This window comes from Canis aureus, chromosome 31 (genome assembly GCF_053574225.1).
Source record: "Canis aureus isolate CA01 chromosome 31, VMU_Caureus_v.1.0, whole genome shotgun sequence".
Lineage (NCBI taxonomy): Eukaryota > Metazoa > Chordata > Mammalia > Carnivora > Canidae > Canis > Canis aureus.
The window spans coordinates 38,216,981-38,234,252 of NC_135641.1; the positions used below are offsets into that span (position 1 = coordinate 38,216,981).

General features: G+C 36.7%; 1 protein-coding gene across 1 annotated transcript in view; it reads left to right on the top strand.

Annotated features, from left to right (window-relative positions):
- Positions 1-17,272, top strand: part of LOC144302672 (uncharacterized) — a 77,589-nt gene that overhangs the window by 42,882 nt on the left and 17,435 nt on the right. Inside the window, exons 8-9 of the mRNA XM_077880231.1 lie at positions 15,658-15,834; positions 16,881-17,011. Of these exons, the coding sequence (XP_077736357.1) occupies positions 15,658-15,834; positions 16,881-16,953 (250 nt within the window). The 3' untranslated portion in view covers positions 16,954-17,011. The remainder of the gene's footprint in view (positions 1-15,657; positions 15,835-16,880; positions 17,012-17,272) is intronic.

A 17,272-nucleotide genomic window follows, 5' to 3' on the forward strand; every position in this document is an offset into this window, starting at 1 on the left:
AAAGAGTTAAGATCCGAAGTTCAGACATGAACTTATCCCACAACACTCCCTCCCCCTTGCACTTGATGAAAACATGCTCATGTGAAGTGAATTTGGAAACTGAATCTGCTGAACACACTCAGAATTTGGTGCCAGATTTGTACTGTGACATTCAAACTCCTGCCATGGCTGTTGCAATGTAAATAGGAAATTCTAAATGTGATTTGAATTGCCCTTTGGGGAGTTTTACACTGAGAGACGGTACATTTCCAAGGTAGCCGATCCTTAATGCGGAGCAAGCCCAGTGGTCGGGTTGGAGACTGTTCTGCTTCAGAGCGCAGGTTGACAGGAAACTCTGCACGCCTTCAACTGGACCGAGGGAATTGGGCGGTTGACACAGCCATATATACTTTTGAAATAGTTTCTCTTGTTAGAAATGTTTTAGATTAGCCCATGAAAATAAGTGCCTCTATTATTCACATCCAGTGATTCAGTTTTGAGGTGACAGTAGCCGACTTGGATCCTAGTGTAGAGATTGGCATGAGCAAGGATTGGTTTTTAATCAGCAACAAGCTTCTGTAACTATCAGAAGTCAGCCCTTCCTGTGACTGAAGCATCCAGGTTAGCAAATGTACTTTCTCAGCAAACAGACACACTGACTCTGCCCATGAAATGCAACTGAGTAGTGTGCTGTGCTGCACACAGAAAATGCATCATAGATTAAAATTTTATCAGAGGATGTTTCCAGAATTTTTAATGTAAGACTTAAATTCAAGGGCATTGAATTGTGTATGTTTTGTGATATTTCCTGATATAAAATTGTGGTTGGTTCTACCCATAAATGAATTTAGATGTTGAGATTTCTTTAAAATGCGGGATTCAGTAGGGTTAAGAGAACTGCATTGTTGCAATTCTCCACTAGAGGGCCGTAGCTCCTTCTTTCCAGGAGTGGGTTTGGGCCAGGCCTCAAAAAAAAAAAAAAAAAAGAAAAGAAAAGAAAAAAAAAGTAAATTCTACATCGTTATTATTTTACTCTCAAATCTGTTGTTTTATACATCTTATATATATAATAAATATATGAAAAATAGAAATATATATTTTTTAAAATAATGGTGCAGAGGTGTGTAGAGTGAAAAAGCTTCATTGCCGGTCTCCCCCTTCCAACAATCCTCTTCAGGGTTTTGTTTTGTTTTGTTTTTACAGAAATATGTTTGTGCCAAATCTTTTTTTGTGTCTTGCTTACTTGTTTATTTACTAAACTATGGACTGTAGTCATCCTTCCCTATCAGTTCATTCATATCTGACTTTTCTGTACAGCTTTAGAATACTCTTTTGTAAACCGCTAGAATGATTTGTTTACTAAATCCCCTAAAATGGACATTTAGGTTGTTTTTATTATTTTTCTATTTTAAAAAGACTGTGGTGAGCCTTCTTGCATTTTTTTTCTTTGCACAGATGTGAGATTTTCTCTGTAAGCTAAATCCCCTAGCAATATCATTGCAGGGCTTATTTATTTAAAACCTAGATGTTGCAAGTGATGTCTGTCTCCAAAAACCACCACTACTACCACAACCACAACAGAACCGGCACTGATTTAGAATTACGCTATGTGTGAAGGAGCCTTTTAGCCCTGACGCTGGCAAACACTGGGTATGTAAGACCTTACAGTCTTGTCAATCTGTCAAAGGAAAAATAATATCTCAGCAGTAGTTTTAAAAATATTTAGGTCTATGATAACCTCAACCAGTGAATGAAATTGAAAATTGAAAAACATAAACTCTTGAAAATTGCTAATACAGATTTTTTTCAGAAGATGGAAGCAGGAGAACCAGTTGTTAATAGTAAAAAAAATAAAAATCATTGGTTTCCATAAACCATAAGCTAGTGATCTAAATAAATATTTCAAATTTTCCGCTATTACTTTTATATCATTTGAAAAAATTTTGTTACAGAATTCTATAAGATGAAGTGAGCAGACATGATAGATGAGAATGAAGAGATGGGAATGAGTCTTTGAACAGTATTCTTGCTGCTTCATCACTGTCACGGTCCAGTCTTCAGGTTAAAGAGCTTCAGTCAGGAATGTTGAAGTTTCTTATCTGAATTTTACTTCACCTCCTCAGCCTGCTTCTCTCCCTTTTCCTTAGAGACTATCTATCACAATTTGCCCATTCTTTTCTCTCATTCTAAACTACAACACCCTCCCTTTCCTCTCAATTTTTAGCAAAGAACAAAATGCCCAGAATTGAAATGTCAAGTATTTTTTTCCCTAACAAAATATTTTTATTACTGGGTTAAATATACACCCAAGTATCAGATTGAAAATAATTGCAACAAAAGTTGGCTAGTTTGTTGTACCAGTTTTGTTCATTTTCCGCCAACAGAAAACTGGTTCTTTTGGTGATAGCCACATATATCCTCCATGACCCAAAAATATCCCATCGAAGGACAAGCCCACCTTGGAAAATTGCAAAGCAGGCAAGGCTTGTCTACTTCCCTTCCCCTCCCCCTGCCATATTTTCCCCATCTGAATGCTCCTTTCCTCCTTCTACCCTCCACCTAGCTGTGTTTAGCTTTGTCCCAGTAATCTACACAGGAAGGGAGATAGTCTGCGCACTTCAATGTTAGTTGAATATGTCTTCCAGGGTGTGGAGAGTGCATATAAATAGAGAACATTCAGAGACTCAAAGGAGAGTTTCTCTCAAGGGGATAATTTAGGGAATAGTGGGCAGGAGATACATTTTCAAGCATACGATATTTTATAGGTGGTTTCTCTGCCTACTTATATGGAGCATCTCTGGCTCTGTAAATGTGAAATTTCAGATGTAGAAAAATAAAATGGCAAGGAACCATTAGATGTACTAGGAGGATCACTATTTCTTTCAATTTAGTGGTTTGCTCTATTTTTCTCTGTGTGTGTGTGTGTGTGTGTGTGTGTGTGTGTGTGTATGTGTGTGGTTTGGTTTTGGTTAGCCATACTTCAAGCTTTAGAATAGAATGTTTTTAAATCCACATTTCAGCTTTCCTGGGGATGGGATTGTGTTGGACTCTAGCCGATACTGATTGAGGAAACAGCTCCCTCCTTCTGTTCCCTACTCTCCCTACTGGAGAATAATCAGGTGACTTCTGTATCTCTATAATTTCTTATTTTGAAGTCTCTAAATTTTTAGGTTGTCTTATGTATTCTACTTTTAGTTATTAACTAATATATTTGAAATAAAGTTGGTGAAGTGAGTCAGAATTGTTATTATTAGCTGCCAACTTATAAACGTGAAAAATGTGACATTGCTAGAAAAGAAAAATACATATGAATCAGGAAAAATGAGTTAGCTATATACATGGATATGGTTTTTTGTGTGTGTGAAAAATGAGTTAAATATATGGGATGAATTCCTGAGTGAGAATGTTATTTTAAGAAATAATAATTTAATAAAAATGCATTTATACAAACCAGAAAGGAAAGAGATTTGTGTAGATAAACTTGAATTTATTTCTGCCTTGTGCTGTAACTTTCTGTGTTGAACATGTGATTTTGGATTATACAATTCCAGGTGTGTAGCAATTTCTTATCAGTTGTGCATAATAACCTTTGGCCTGAATATTTTGAAATTGTTGTATATTTTCCATAACAGACATTGTGCATAAAATTTTCCATGCTCTGTATTAGAAAGGTAAGGCATACTTTGACAGAGGGTCAAACCCTGTTGAATATAATTGGGGGAAAATTTTTTTTAAATATTAAAAAGTTTTCCAGTGGAGAAAAGTTTATGTCCAGATGCCTAGAAACAGAGTTGGTTCATTTACCAGGCACTGGAGCAGTACAGAGAAACAGGAGCTATGTGGGAAAGAGAGAAAGAAAGAAAAAAAGAGAGAGAGAGAGGTTGGGAGGGATGTTGATTTGTTATTTGTCATTTTCTGCTTGTCCACATGGACTTTCTGGGGTCGAATTGCCACTACATGTGTTACACTGTCAATCCATCTCACGGACATCCTGATGCCTCTCTGACTGGGTTGGAGCCAAAGGCAACTATTGAGGTAAACAGAGCAATTCTATTCCATACCCCAATTTCACCCTATACCCCATCCCCACTGGGGCATTGCACTTGGACCTGTTGATCTTTAACCTTTGTGTTTCTTCTTTCTTTCTTTCCTTCTTTCTTTCTTTCTTTCTTTCTTTCTTTCTTTCTTTCTTTCTTTCTTTCTTTCTTCTTTCTTTCTTTCTTTCTTTCTTTCTTTCTTTCTTTCTTTCTTTCATAGATTCCTATAGTTTAAAATGAATAAAATTCCAGCCAATGAAACATACCCAAATGTGAGTGTTTCTTCCACTTTAGTGTTGAATTGTGACAGTGTCTATTTTCCAAATGTTATCTTTAAATTGTTATGGTGGGAAAGAAGCTACACATTTCTAATCCTTGAATATGATATCAACCCAATTCCAAAACACAAACACAGCTGATCAACTCAATTAATTCAAAAGGAAAAAAAAATCAGACCAGTTAGTGTAGGCAAAATAACCAGGTGAGTTATTGAATTTTCATGTTTCAACCAGCACTTTTGACAGCAGGTTGATGAGGTCACGGCAAGAGGTGCATGAATGCATTTGTATCCTTCGGCGAGTATGTGTCCTGCCAGTACTCTTGGGTGCATACACATGCTGTTAGCGTCCACAGGGGCACATGTATGCCACTTTCTATTAAGTTGCATTCTCCAGAGACCCAAACAAATGCTTATATGTTTCTAAATAACTAGCTCGTGCCAATGTTGAAAACCGTCAGATTTCACAAGAGCTTACGCTTTGGCAAACTATTAAAAGGAGAAATGTCTCTAGCGTTTCTGGGATGTATCATCTTTTCTTGGAAACCCTGAATTCCAGAGCATTCTGGGTAGAATCCTCAAAGAACTTATTTGCTGTTTGTGTAGAAAAGTGCTTTTTGGTCTAGAACGATTTCCAGAGAGATTTTGTTTTGCAAAATCGGCATTTTTAGGGAGATATCAAGAGCAAAAATATTGATTGTCACACATTTCTGGACTGTTAGAGAAGCTTCTCCCCTCCCAGATCCGAAGCGGAAAGTAAATAATAAATTTAACCTTCTAAAATATAAGGATCAGTGTTAACTCATTAATACCAGACCTTTCAACATTTAATTTTAACACAGTCTGTTTTTCAAAACTGGATCTTATAAGCCTTTTTAAAAATTAGATATGCACGTTAGTTGTTACCTCTAGTTTCTAGCTAGAACTCAGTGGAAAAAATTGAGCTGGTGTCATATACCAAAAACAATAATGATCTGTTATGATTTGAACTTCCAAGTCTTCCTTTTCCTCGGTTGTGGACACACACTGCCTCAACTCAGTTCAGCCGACATTTAATAAAATTGCAGTCTAACTTGTGACATGATGAGATTTAACATGCTCATAAAATTCTTACTTGATGATCCGTTTGGCCTGGCCTTAGCTCTTGCCTAACCTCACTACACCTCCTTCACTTACCAAAATTGTTTGTCTTGTCGGGAACAAATTCTTTCCCCTTGTCTCCCTGTAGCAGCCTTTTTACTCCCTCTCTCTACTTTTGCTTCGCCCTAAAGCTTGCAAGTAAACCCATTAAAACAATATAATCTACTCATTGGATTCTGTGGCGGCAAGGAAATTAAGACAGCATTATCCATGTTACTACTGGCTAGTGCCCTTTTGTTGTCTTGCTCATAATCTCAGAAAAACTTCACTCCCACGAACTGTGCAGTTAGCAAGCTCTTGGAATTATTCTATTTATTCATCAGACTATTTGAAACCATGGCAAAGTTTGTTCCTCCATATTTTATTAGACTCAATTAAGTAATGGGATCCTTTGTCATCCGTCTCGACTTCATCTTCCAAGGAAAACTCACTGCACTTTACAGTTCCTAAGATGCCAACCATTCATTTCTTTGTGGTGTTGAAGGTAATTTGATTTATGTCTTGCTCTAGTTAAGATGCCCATGTTTTCAAGCATTTTTGACTCGGAGTTAGAGGCTACGGTCAAGTTAACAATGGTAATCTGTCTCTCTGTTTGCAAACAATGAATCACCAGTTGGGATTTTAAGACCATGGTAAGCTTTCACTTGGCAGCTTGGTTCAAAGGTTGTCAGCAAAATGTATGAAAGTGGCCTGTGCCTGGAACCTCTGATCATAGATGTCAAGGATTTTCTAACAAGGCCACCAATATAGTTGTGAATAATTGGTCAGAAGGAGGGGTGGTTAAAGAAGCATTAGTCCCCTGCCTTATTTAGACTGGATTGATTTGATCTAGACTTAATAATATTAAAAGCTCTTCTAGTCATTCCCAGGGCACAAATGAAAATGCTTTCAGATTATTAAGAAGGAATGTGACTTATTCAGGACAATATGTAAGGAGAGAGTGCTACAATGAAGTAGTTCATTTCAGTCCTTTACTTTGGACCAAGCAAACTGCCATTAGGAAGAGAAAGAGCTTCATGGAGAGTTGCAATATTTTATTACTAATTGAATTGGAGTTTGTTTTGGAGAGTTGGCAGTTAACATAGTTGAAGTTGAGATGAACAATTCATAAAAGTTAGGGGCCAATTTTCTTCAAACATCTTTTTGTTCTTATTCTTGAGGAATTCAGACAGAGTGATGACTTTGAAATAGAGAAAATGCTGAGATCTGATCAACTTTGAGTTTTTTTCTAAGTAAACTCAGTGGCTGCCACATTGTAAGATTTGAATTAAGACTGCAAATTGAGTGGATGAAGATGTTGGGAGATGTTTACGAGTGAATATTTGTATCTGTCTTTGAAATATTGGTCTTAAGAAAAGGAATTTGTTTTCACAAGCCATGACCTAAAAGCAACGGTTTTATGATTTGAACTGACAAGAATCTAGTTACTCTACTACAGTTATTTCATTTTATCGTATCGTCCAAAATAATATTAACTGCTTTCCTCGTGTTTCTATTTTGATGCTTCATATTTTTCTATAGTGATAAAAGGGGACTAATATTAAGGATGCCAAATAGACATCTGTTTGTCAGGCCAGGGTTTGAGCTGATCACTGATGCAGAAGTTTCATTACTATATTTGAATATCATTTGTTGTTGTTCATTGACCTTAATGTTGATATGAAGAAAAATTTCATTACGGATTCATTTTACGTCGGTGCCCAAAATTAACACTCTAAGATAATCATCAGAAAGCATTGCCTCTCTTCTGGTAGCAAATCTGAAAAAAAAAAAAAGAAATAATTATGATTAATTATGCTGCCCCTGGATTCTTTAAACCTTATCTTGTATATGCATTTAAGAGAGTATCAACACACTTGAGCAGAAGCATGAACAGTCAAGAATTTTGTCTTTCTGGGTTTCCAACTTACTATGTAAGTGCCCCCTCTTTGTCTAATCACCATATTGCTCATCATCCAATCTGTGAGTTCTAAGTGGATAATATTGATACCTCTCTTTACCGTTACAAAGGAGAATTCTTACATTATGTATGATTTATGCAATCCACTAACTCAGTAGTTTGAACATGGGTGTTCCTCTTTCTGTATACCACTCTTCTCCTTTAAATTCTATGGATCTTGAGAAAAGTGGAAATTGGTGACATAGCATCTCAGACTTAGTATCTAATCACTTCATACAGGCACAGAAGATTATACAATCTAATCTTACTTATAATTTACTGTGGTTTTAAATACAGCATAACCAACTTATTATACATGATGCTAATGTAGAATGTACCAGATTTCCATCATTCGAGATGTTTTACTGATCACTTTCATAATAAAAAGTATTTGAATTTAAAACTTAGTAGAGTTATGGAAATGACAAAATTCAATATGGCCCTCAGAGAGGAGGTGACTTTCCCAGAGTAATATGGGTAGGAATTGATAACTGCTTAGTCCAGATTTTTTCTCACTGTACTGTCCTGATTTTGTGAAATGAGGTGAGATAATAGGTCAAAAGTCCTTCTGTAAGGATCCATAAACCAGTACTATATGCTCATATTCCCCTGTTAATGTAGTAACTCCTGGGAAGAAGAATAACATCATGTTTAAGAAAATTGAGTTATCAGTACTGACTCTGGCTATGAGAGCTTTAGGTGAATGACATCGCATTAACTTTCTTAGTTTCTTCTATAAAATGAAAATAATAATAGTTGTTCCCTCACAGGGTTGTTAAAGCTATCAAGGCAATGATACAGTAGAGGGCTTGGAAGAGGTCTGACACATTTCAGGTACTTAGAAAATGTCAGTGCTTTCACCATGACTCATGCCTCAGGCTTCCAAGACACTCATTTTTTGTATTTGCTATCTGGTCATTCTTATCCTCTCCTATGTCTACAAACTTCTTTATCTCCCTCAACTTGAGTTCCTGCATTCGGAACATCTACTACCATTTAGAGCCTCCTCACAACAATCCACAATATTACTGTGCTATTTATTTTCACCTTTTATTTATTTTTTATTTTTTTTTTATTTTCACCTTTTAGCAGCTGAACAGAACACATGAGAAAATTGAAAAGCAGATATGAATAAACTAACTCTCGGTTTTCAGAACAGATTTAATTCTTCTGTGGGTATAATATAATCAGCATTGAATCGAAATGTTCAAGTTCTAGAATTATGATTTATTGTTTGGCTTTTATCTGGAGCACTGATGAAGAGGAAATGTTGTTGCTAACTATTTATGAATACTATCCACACATCCGGTAGATGGCAACCACCAAGTTCCACAAAAGGGCAGTAGTCATCGTTAATGTCCTAGCGCGATACCAGACTGATAATGGTATATACGGTGTCCATTCCAACAAGAAACATCGTCACTTTGACTTCAGCACTGAAACACTGAATATTTCCTTACGGAGTGTGCTCCATATGAGCATATACTCAGAAAGCAAGCCTGAAAGTAATGAACCATATGGAACTCACTTCCAGAACCTATCTCAGCCCCAGTGTCTTGGGAGGATCTCTCTTTTCTGACCCACAGGGTCATGCTGCCTTCCAATCTGGAGCCCCCAGAGTATCCACATTCTATAGTTCTTGTGATGCCACTGTCCTGGCAGCCTGCCCTCTCCAGCCAGTGCTGTTATTGCCAAGATAAGCTGAAAAGGCCTGGTTTCAAAACTATAAGAATGGCTGCATGCTGATTCACATTTGCTTATTTGCTATGGCCTTCTAAAGTCTGTGTCATATTTTTAACCCCTTCTGTAATTGAAATGTGAGAATACTAGACCATTCTGGAAAAGAGACACCAAATGGTAAAAACAAACAACAAACAATGAAAGAAATGTCTAGGAACAGAAAGAGCCTTACCTCTGGTCTCTTAAACAATCTGTCAGCCAGTACTATCTAATCTACCTAAAAAAAAAAAAAAAAAAAAAAAAAATATATATATATATATATATATATATACACACACACATATATATCGTGCTATATTTCCTTATCTCCATCCCTTTTCAGATCTCTAATTCAGGCTCTTGTCTCATTAGGATGCCTGTGATAGCCCCCAGTCGGACTCCCATCCTCCAGTCCCACATGCGCATTGTCAATAGTCTGATCATGGTGCTTCTGTGGTCATCTATGAGCACCAGATTAAGCTTTCAATGTAATATAGAAAACACTTCATTTTTAAGGGCCAACAGTTCTTTGACATCGTACTTGTTCCTAAACCCTGCCCTCTAGCCATGAAGCAAAGGTATCTATCACTTTCAATAAAAGACTTTATTCATTAATTTCCTTCTTTCTGACTAAGGAATTTCTACTCATTCTTTTAAGCCCAGTTCTAATGCCACCTCTGTGAGGAGACACCAATTCCCTCGTGATAGGGTTAGCTATTTTCTTTAATATTCTTTAACTTTTTTAAACATGTTTGTAGCATTTGTCAGATTATTGTCTATCAATTTGTCACGTCTTCCTAAATTAGTCTGTTGGGTTCTCTCAAACAGATACTAGTCTTGTTCAATTTTATATCACCAGTACCAAGCACAGAACCCTGTAAATAATTATAAGTGTTGAATATCTTTTTTAACAAGGAAGTGAACATATAAACATGCCATATAGGGATCCAGTGTTCTCTTTTGTGTAGGATCAGTCTTTCATACAGTTATGTATATTGGGCTAGAGAAGCTTGCCGGCCTGCCTGCCTTCCTTTCCTCCTTCTTTCTTTCTTTCTTTCCCTCATCAAGCATTTATAATAGACTAGCTTCTGTGTTCTTGGTTTATGTGAGATGTGAGGCACTTGAAAATAATCATTGTCTCTGCCCTATAAGCACTCTCAATTTTTTTTTTTTATTGGTGTTCAATTTACTAACATACAGAATAATACCCAGTGCCTGTCACCCATTCACTCCCACCCCCCAGCACTCTCAATTTTAATGTGAAGAAAGAATAGTAAATTAATAATATAATTTGGGACCCAGTACCCTAATAGGAATCCCCTTCATGCTTATAATTGGGCTGTGGAAATGCCCTGTGCTCTCTAAAGATCAGCATTTCCGTTGAGCCTTTAGTGCCAATGATCACCTCCATATTGTACCCTGACACATTAGCAATTGGCTATTGATAGGACTTCCTCAACGTATCTCTCAAGTAGCTCCTGGAAAATGATATGTGATGAGAAAATGAAAAGGGCATTGATCTGAGGGTGGGGACCTATGCGTTCTAGTTTCATCCCTGCTACTAAATAGCTGTGACCTTGGGCAAGTGATTCAATCTATCAGATACCTTATCTATAAATTGAGGGCATCGATCTAAATTCTACTTTAATGCTTCTCTGCCAGCATCATAGGAGTTTAGAAATATATATACTTAGTCCTCACCAGAGTCACTGAATTAGAATCAAATCTTATAGAATGAGGCCAGGCCATGTTTATTTAGCAAAAAACTTCCTGGTGATTCTGAGAGGCTCTGACTTGAGCTGTATCTCTTCTTGGCATCTTGATAGCTGAAGTCTGGGGGCCTCTGTCTGGCACCCCCGACTCTGATTGAGACATAGAGACTCTAGACTCACTCCAGTCTTTCTCCTTTAACAGTCTGTGAGAACAAGGAACATTGTTTCAAGAAACAATCAGATCAGTAGCTGACATCATAGGTCTTCCTGAAAGAGAGGAAAGAGATGCAAAACAGAGATAAGACTGAAAAAAAAAAAATCCCAAATGCTTGTGGGACACTGGTAATCACAGCCATCACCAAGACTATCCTCGGCTTCTTGAACTTTAAGATGGACCCAGTCATTCTGATGCCCTGACTCCCATATATTTATTCTCTGACTAAGGCACAAAGATTCGGGTGAGCTAATGCATCAACCCATGAAAAATGAACAATTAAAACAATGAAGTTGTCAGTTCTTTTACCAGATTGCAAATAAATAACCTGCCTGTCAGGCTGGCTGCTCTGCTGGACCATTAGTTTAATACAAAGACATTCTGAGGAACGGGTGGGTGACAGCTGATCTATCACCAGGCCTTTGATAAAGACCTGAGCAAAATATGCTGTCATAAGCCATGGAAGGTCAATCCCAATTTGTGAGAAGCAAAGTATTAGATGAAATTTGAATACACCTCTCTGCCCATCATGAGAGCCATAGGCTTTTTATTTTTTCTCGACTAGTGGGATGGTGGATGCTCGTTTTGACAGTATAAAACACTTTTCTGCTTATGCTTATTTAGCTTGTCAAGGACACTGTGCTGGTGTAGATGGCCTTGGAGTTTGTAACTGTCACTGTGGAGAGACTATGATCTTGGGACTGCACAATGTATCTATTTGCCAGGCTCCACAGAGTCTTCCTACAAGAAGTTACTCTGCATCATGTCAAATGCTAAGACAGTCACAAATTTCCAAACAAAAAGTCAACTCATTGCATTTTCTTATATGTATGGCTTGAATTCGAATATGCCATCTCATAAAATGTTTGCCAGCCAGGTATACAGCTCACAGAAAATTATTATTTACAGAAGGTAGTAGGTAGGACGATTAAATAAAGACAAATTCATTAAATTCTCTGGTTGATATCTCATTTTATCTGTAAATTTAGCAGGGATAGTAAAAATACAAATCACCTTTCAGAAGTCACCTTGAAGAGGTTTTTATTTCTTTGAAGCAAAAAGTACTATTAGAAAGTTTGCCCTGTAGTAAAACTATGCGAGGTGTAGTGTTTATGAGGTCATCAGGGCTAACCATCTTGTCTCTGTAATTGACTTTGTCTCAACCTGAATCTTAGCAAAGCTGACTCCGGAAGTTTTAATAAAAATCAATCAAATGCCTGAGAATCCAACAAATCAAAAATACAATTTTTCCCCTTTCCAAAATCCTCTGGGTATTTATCCAAATTCAGTTTATATCTTCATGATCAAAGTAATATAAATTCTATCTAACCAAAAAATAGTCACTCTTGATCCATTCTCATTCTTTAGTATATTCACTGGTTAATTGAAACAGAAAAGTTTGATATGGAGCTTTAATATGGAGAATCAGCTTAAATCCCTGTAGAAACCACTGTGCAGAAGCTTTGTGGTCATTTGGTCACCCAGAATAATTTCAGCTAGGAAAAAGTAGGGTAAGGGTACTTCCCAACCGGTTTGACCAGTTCTTCCAGTGCTCCAGATGGCTAATTAGTAAACAAGATAAACAAGAAATTTTCAACATAAAATTTTCCAGGCTGATTTTTCTAACTAGTAAGTCAAACCACGACTTGGGTTATAGAACTGTGTTCTACAGTTAGTCCTTCATTTCTGAGTTTCAGCTCTTGAGAAGTCTCTTCTTCCTGTTTTATGTCTCTGGGTAATTAGACTGCTTCCCAGTTTACTTCTGGGTCCTGATTTTTTCCAAAGAATCTCAAATCAGAAGCTGTACTTTGGATCTATTAATTTTATGTATATTAACATATATACTATATATATATGTTGATGATAGTTTCCTCATATAAATTTTACATAGTTTTTAAAATACAATATTTGTATTGATTTCTAGAAAGAACTGTGCATCAGGTTATTGTTGAAAACATGACCCTCTATGACACCATGGTATCTAAGGAATAAATCAGAAGCCACCCAATTCATTTGGGAATTCAGAGATTTTGGTAAATTGAATAATATCCTCTCAAAGATGTCCATGTTCTAAATTTAGAATCTGTGGATGTGTTATCTTACATGGCAAAAGAGACTTTGCAGAAGTGATTAAAGATTTTGAGATAGAGAGATTTTCCCAGATTAGGTAGGTGGGTTCAATACAATCATAAAGGTTCTTGTAAGAGGGAAATAGCCAATCTGAGAAAAAAAGAAGCTAGGCTGCTGGTTTGGAAAATGGAAGAAAGGGCCACAAGCCAAGGAATGTAGGTATCTTCTAAAGCCAGATAAGACAGGGAAATAGATGCCCCCACCCACCAAGTCTCCAAAAGAACTCAGCTCTGTCAACACCTTGATTTTAGACTTCTGATCTCCAGAACTGTGAGATAAGTTTCTATCGTTTTGAACCACTAAATCTGTGATTGTTACAGAAGCCATCGGGAACTAATACAGAAATGCTTAAAATAAGATACGCCTGACCATTGTCTAACATACCTGCATACGATTGCCAACATCCTATTCAGGAATAGTGTCAGCATCTCATATGTACCTGGATCTTTCCCTCTGGAAATTTTTATGCCCCTTACTCTTTCTTCCCACCCTTTCCCTCTCCTTCTCCCACTGCATATATTCTCTAGTGTTTCAGATCTCAGTTAGTGATCTCTTCAAAGAGAACATCTGGAACTAAACACCCTCCATTCCATGCCTGTCAGTCTAAATTGGAGTCCCTGATGTTATGGTCTCTCACAGCACCCTGCACTCTTATATTTTTAAAGTATATGTTTATTTGATGGTTATTTTATTGTAATTATCTCCCCACTATTGCAAGCTTTATAGGTAGAAGAATGATGTTTAGTTTTGCTCACTGTTGTGAACTGGCACCTAGTAGGTATCCAGAAAATATTTCTTGTTGAATGAAAATATTCCAGAATTCTGCTCATCTTGTAAGATGGGTTGAAAGTATGCTCCATAATGTAGTCCATCTGGGAACATGAGGCAATAAACTAGCACCCCACATTCTCTTTCAGAGGATACGAAGCAGGCTTTACATGAATTTCGATTTTCTCTGAAGTCTTAGTCAAAAATCATAATTTTTTCACAGGTGACAATTGATAGATGTTTTCACAATGAGTATGTAATCTAAGAAATACAACAATATGTCTCAAAAAGTCTTTTAAGTAACATTTAGAATACTTTTTCTTGCTTTTATTTCCGTCTTCATTTTATTACTTTGCAATAGAAATTGTAAATTCCTTCAATGACATTTAAACATCCATTTGAGAACTGACTTTAAAAACTTTAAGGGGTCAGTTTTGCACAGGAAGATAATTTATATGTTCTGTGATTTTGACTCCTCTGAAGTTCAAGAATCAAAGGTAAGGATGTGCCTGAACTCTTGGGATGGAGAAGTGATTAGCATTTGTGAATGGTTTATGAAGCCTCAAAACATTGAACAATTAGTGAGAATCTGGATAAATTTTAGCTATATGTGTTTCAGAAACTTCATGGCATGTGATTTTCATGGTTTTAAATTATTTTCTTTAAAAATAATTTTTCCTCATAGCAGACACATGTGAAGATGATCTCTAAATATTAGATATCCTTTTCATAAGTCTATAAGTTTCATACATTCATTATTCTGAATGTAACTATCCATAGCGTTTGCCCAAATATACCACTTCCATTGAATAATTGATTCTGATTTTATATATAAGAATTTCCATGGAAATGAAACAAATTTTATGGAGACACTATGAAATTCTCGTATGTTACTATGTCCACTAGGCTACTCCTTACAACAATCTGTGAGATAGGGTTTATTAATTCCATTGTACAGAAGAAGAAACTGAGGTTCTTAGAGCTTTTATAATTTGTTAAAGCCAGAGATCAGGTCACTGACATTTCTGGGCCAACCTGACTCAAAGCTCACACCATTTCCTCTAGACCACACCCCCTTCAATGGATGCTTGCAGATCGTCACATAGTCATGATGGCAAAAACAGGTCTTCTTGGGGATGGGAAGAGTTTGTAATAACTGCAGCTCTTGGTTTTAAAGTTATTGGAAGCCTCTGATGAAACATATTTTGATTTTTCTGATTATTTGTCAGCCTTCCATGTGAGAAAACTTCCATTAGGGAGCCCCCTTCCATCACGTCACCGCGGAATGTGAGTGATGCCCTCATGTGTGTACTGACGAACACGGTGAAGGAAGGAAGAGTACACAAACATGCATGCTCAGTCATGTCTGAAATGCCATGATCAGTTCTTCTCGCTTAGCCACTTATTAACAAACAAAGTTAATAAACTTTTCAGATAGTAAAGCCAGATGTGCTTTCTGGCATACCAGATAAATGCTTTATTGATATATATTTGAACAATCGGTGAATCTTAGGTAAAAGAATGTCTAGCCCAACAACAGACTATTTAAATAGTTGTTCAGAGGCTCAGTCAGAGTCCACCTACCACTCTCTGATTTGTACATATCCCAGACAAAAAGGAAGAAACAAAGAAAAAACACCCTCTTTTTTATTAATTCATTAGTCTCTGTCCTTAATACTAAGCAAGCCACTAATAGCCCTTAAAGTTAGAATTCTTACCATTCCTGTTATTTTTACTTACAGAAAACTGGAAGATGAAATATTCTTAAAGACAATGGAGGCTAAAAAAAAAAAAAAAAAGACAATGGAAGCTAAGCAAACAAGTGACACCACAGGCACACAGGACAGCCAAAGAAACAGGGACGCAGAGAACAAAACAGTCAATAATTTCTCCAGTGGGAGAAGAACCTTCTCAAACAGGTTCGTTCTTTCATGATGCCAAACCCTTCGGGTGATAAATAAAAAGGTTGATCCAGAAACTATTATTCAATTTTAGGTCGACAGGACATATAATAACTGAATTGTTGGACTTCGCTTTTTACTGAATTTGTTTGAATTATTGTCAGACACAACCATGAAACTTAACATGTCTATTTGACTCTGTTTTGTAAGCTGAAAAATACCGAGAAACCTTTTTATTTTCTTAACAAAATGGAATGATATTATTTAGAAGTTGGAGGGAAAGCTTTTACTGCTCGGCCTTAAAAAGAAAACAGCACAACCTAGCAGAGTAGCTGACAAGTGACACAAATACAGTACATGCTAATGTGCAGAAAGAAACAACCTTGAGAATTTAAACCGGCTGCACCAGAAAAAAATATCTTTATCCAGATATGTGGTCCCTCATGAATTATACTATTATTTTAGTTGATTTTACCTGACATCACCCTATGATTTTCTTCAGTGACAAGAAAATTGCAGCCGGCCCTTGACAGTCGGTCACAAATTGACTGAACAAAACAAAATCAAACAGTGAAGTAATCCCCAAGTAAATTTAATGAAACCTAAATCCCAAAGGGCAGCGCACTTCTGTAGGCAATGGTCTTATTTAATAAATTTTTCTCTGCTTTCACTTTTAGAGCTATATTTACACAGACAAATTTAATTCATTGGGTTTACATTTCCTCTTTCCCTTAGTTTGTCCACCAGGCACATATGGGAAGGACTGTAAACAGGTATGTCAGTGTTCAGCTGAGAATGAAGAGTGTCACCCAGTCACAGGGAGATGTACCTGTCTGCCCGGCTGCCATGGAAACTGCTGTCATCTCTGGAAGTGTGTTCTGTGCTTTTGTTGTAATTTATCGAAGAGACACCGGTAGGGTGGGTCATCAGTCAGAATGCTAAAGGGCAAATGTTAATTCAAGGTTCTAATTTATAGCAAGTCCTGACTGTGAGAATGTTTATTGGAATGGTTGAAAACCATATGCTTTCTTGTGTAACGCTTTCTCCTGTGTTGCCTTTTCTAGCCCAAATATCCCCAAGAAAAAGACAAGGAATAGAGAAAGAGAAAGAAAGAAAGAAAGAAGGAAGATAATATGAACTGATTGTTATCAATCAATATACAACAGATGGGAACGTATTTAAAGTGATTCAGAAAGTAAGTTAGTTCCAGGATCTGCTTAGGAACAATCAAATTAAACAAATTGTTATTCTGGAATGAAAACAGTAACTTGCTTAAAGGACAAAATGCCAGTTGGCTCACTGCTATGTAATAAAAAAGGATAGTCCCTAGACCAAACACCTTATATTGATTTGTTAGGACATTTTAACATCGAAAATGGTTATAGGGGAACACATGATAAAATGTCCCAAGGAGCATGTTAAAATGTTCAGTCAGCTACTTAATTTTTAAGCTTGT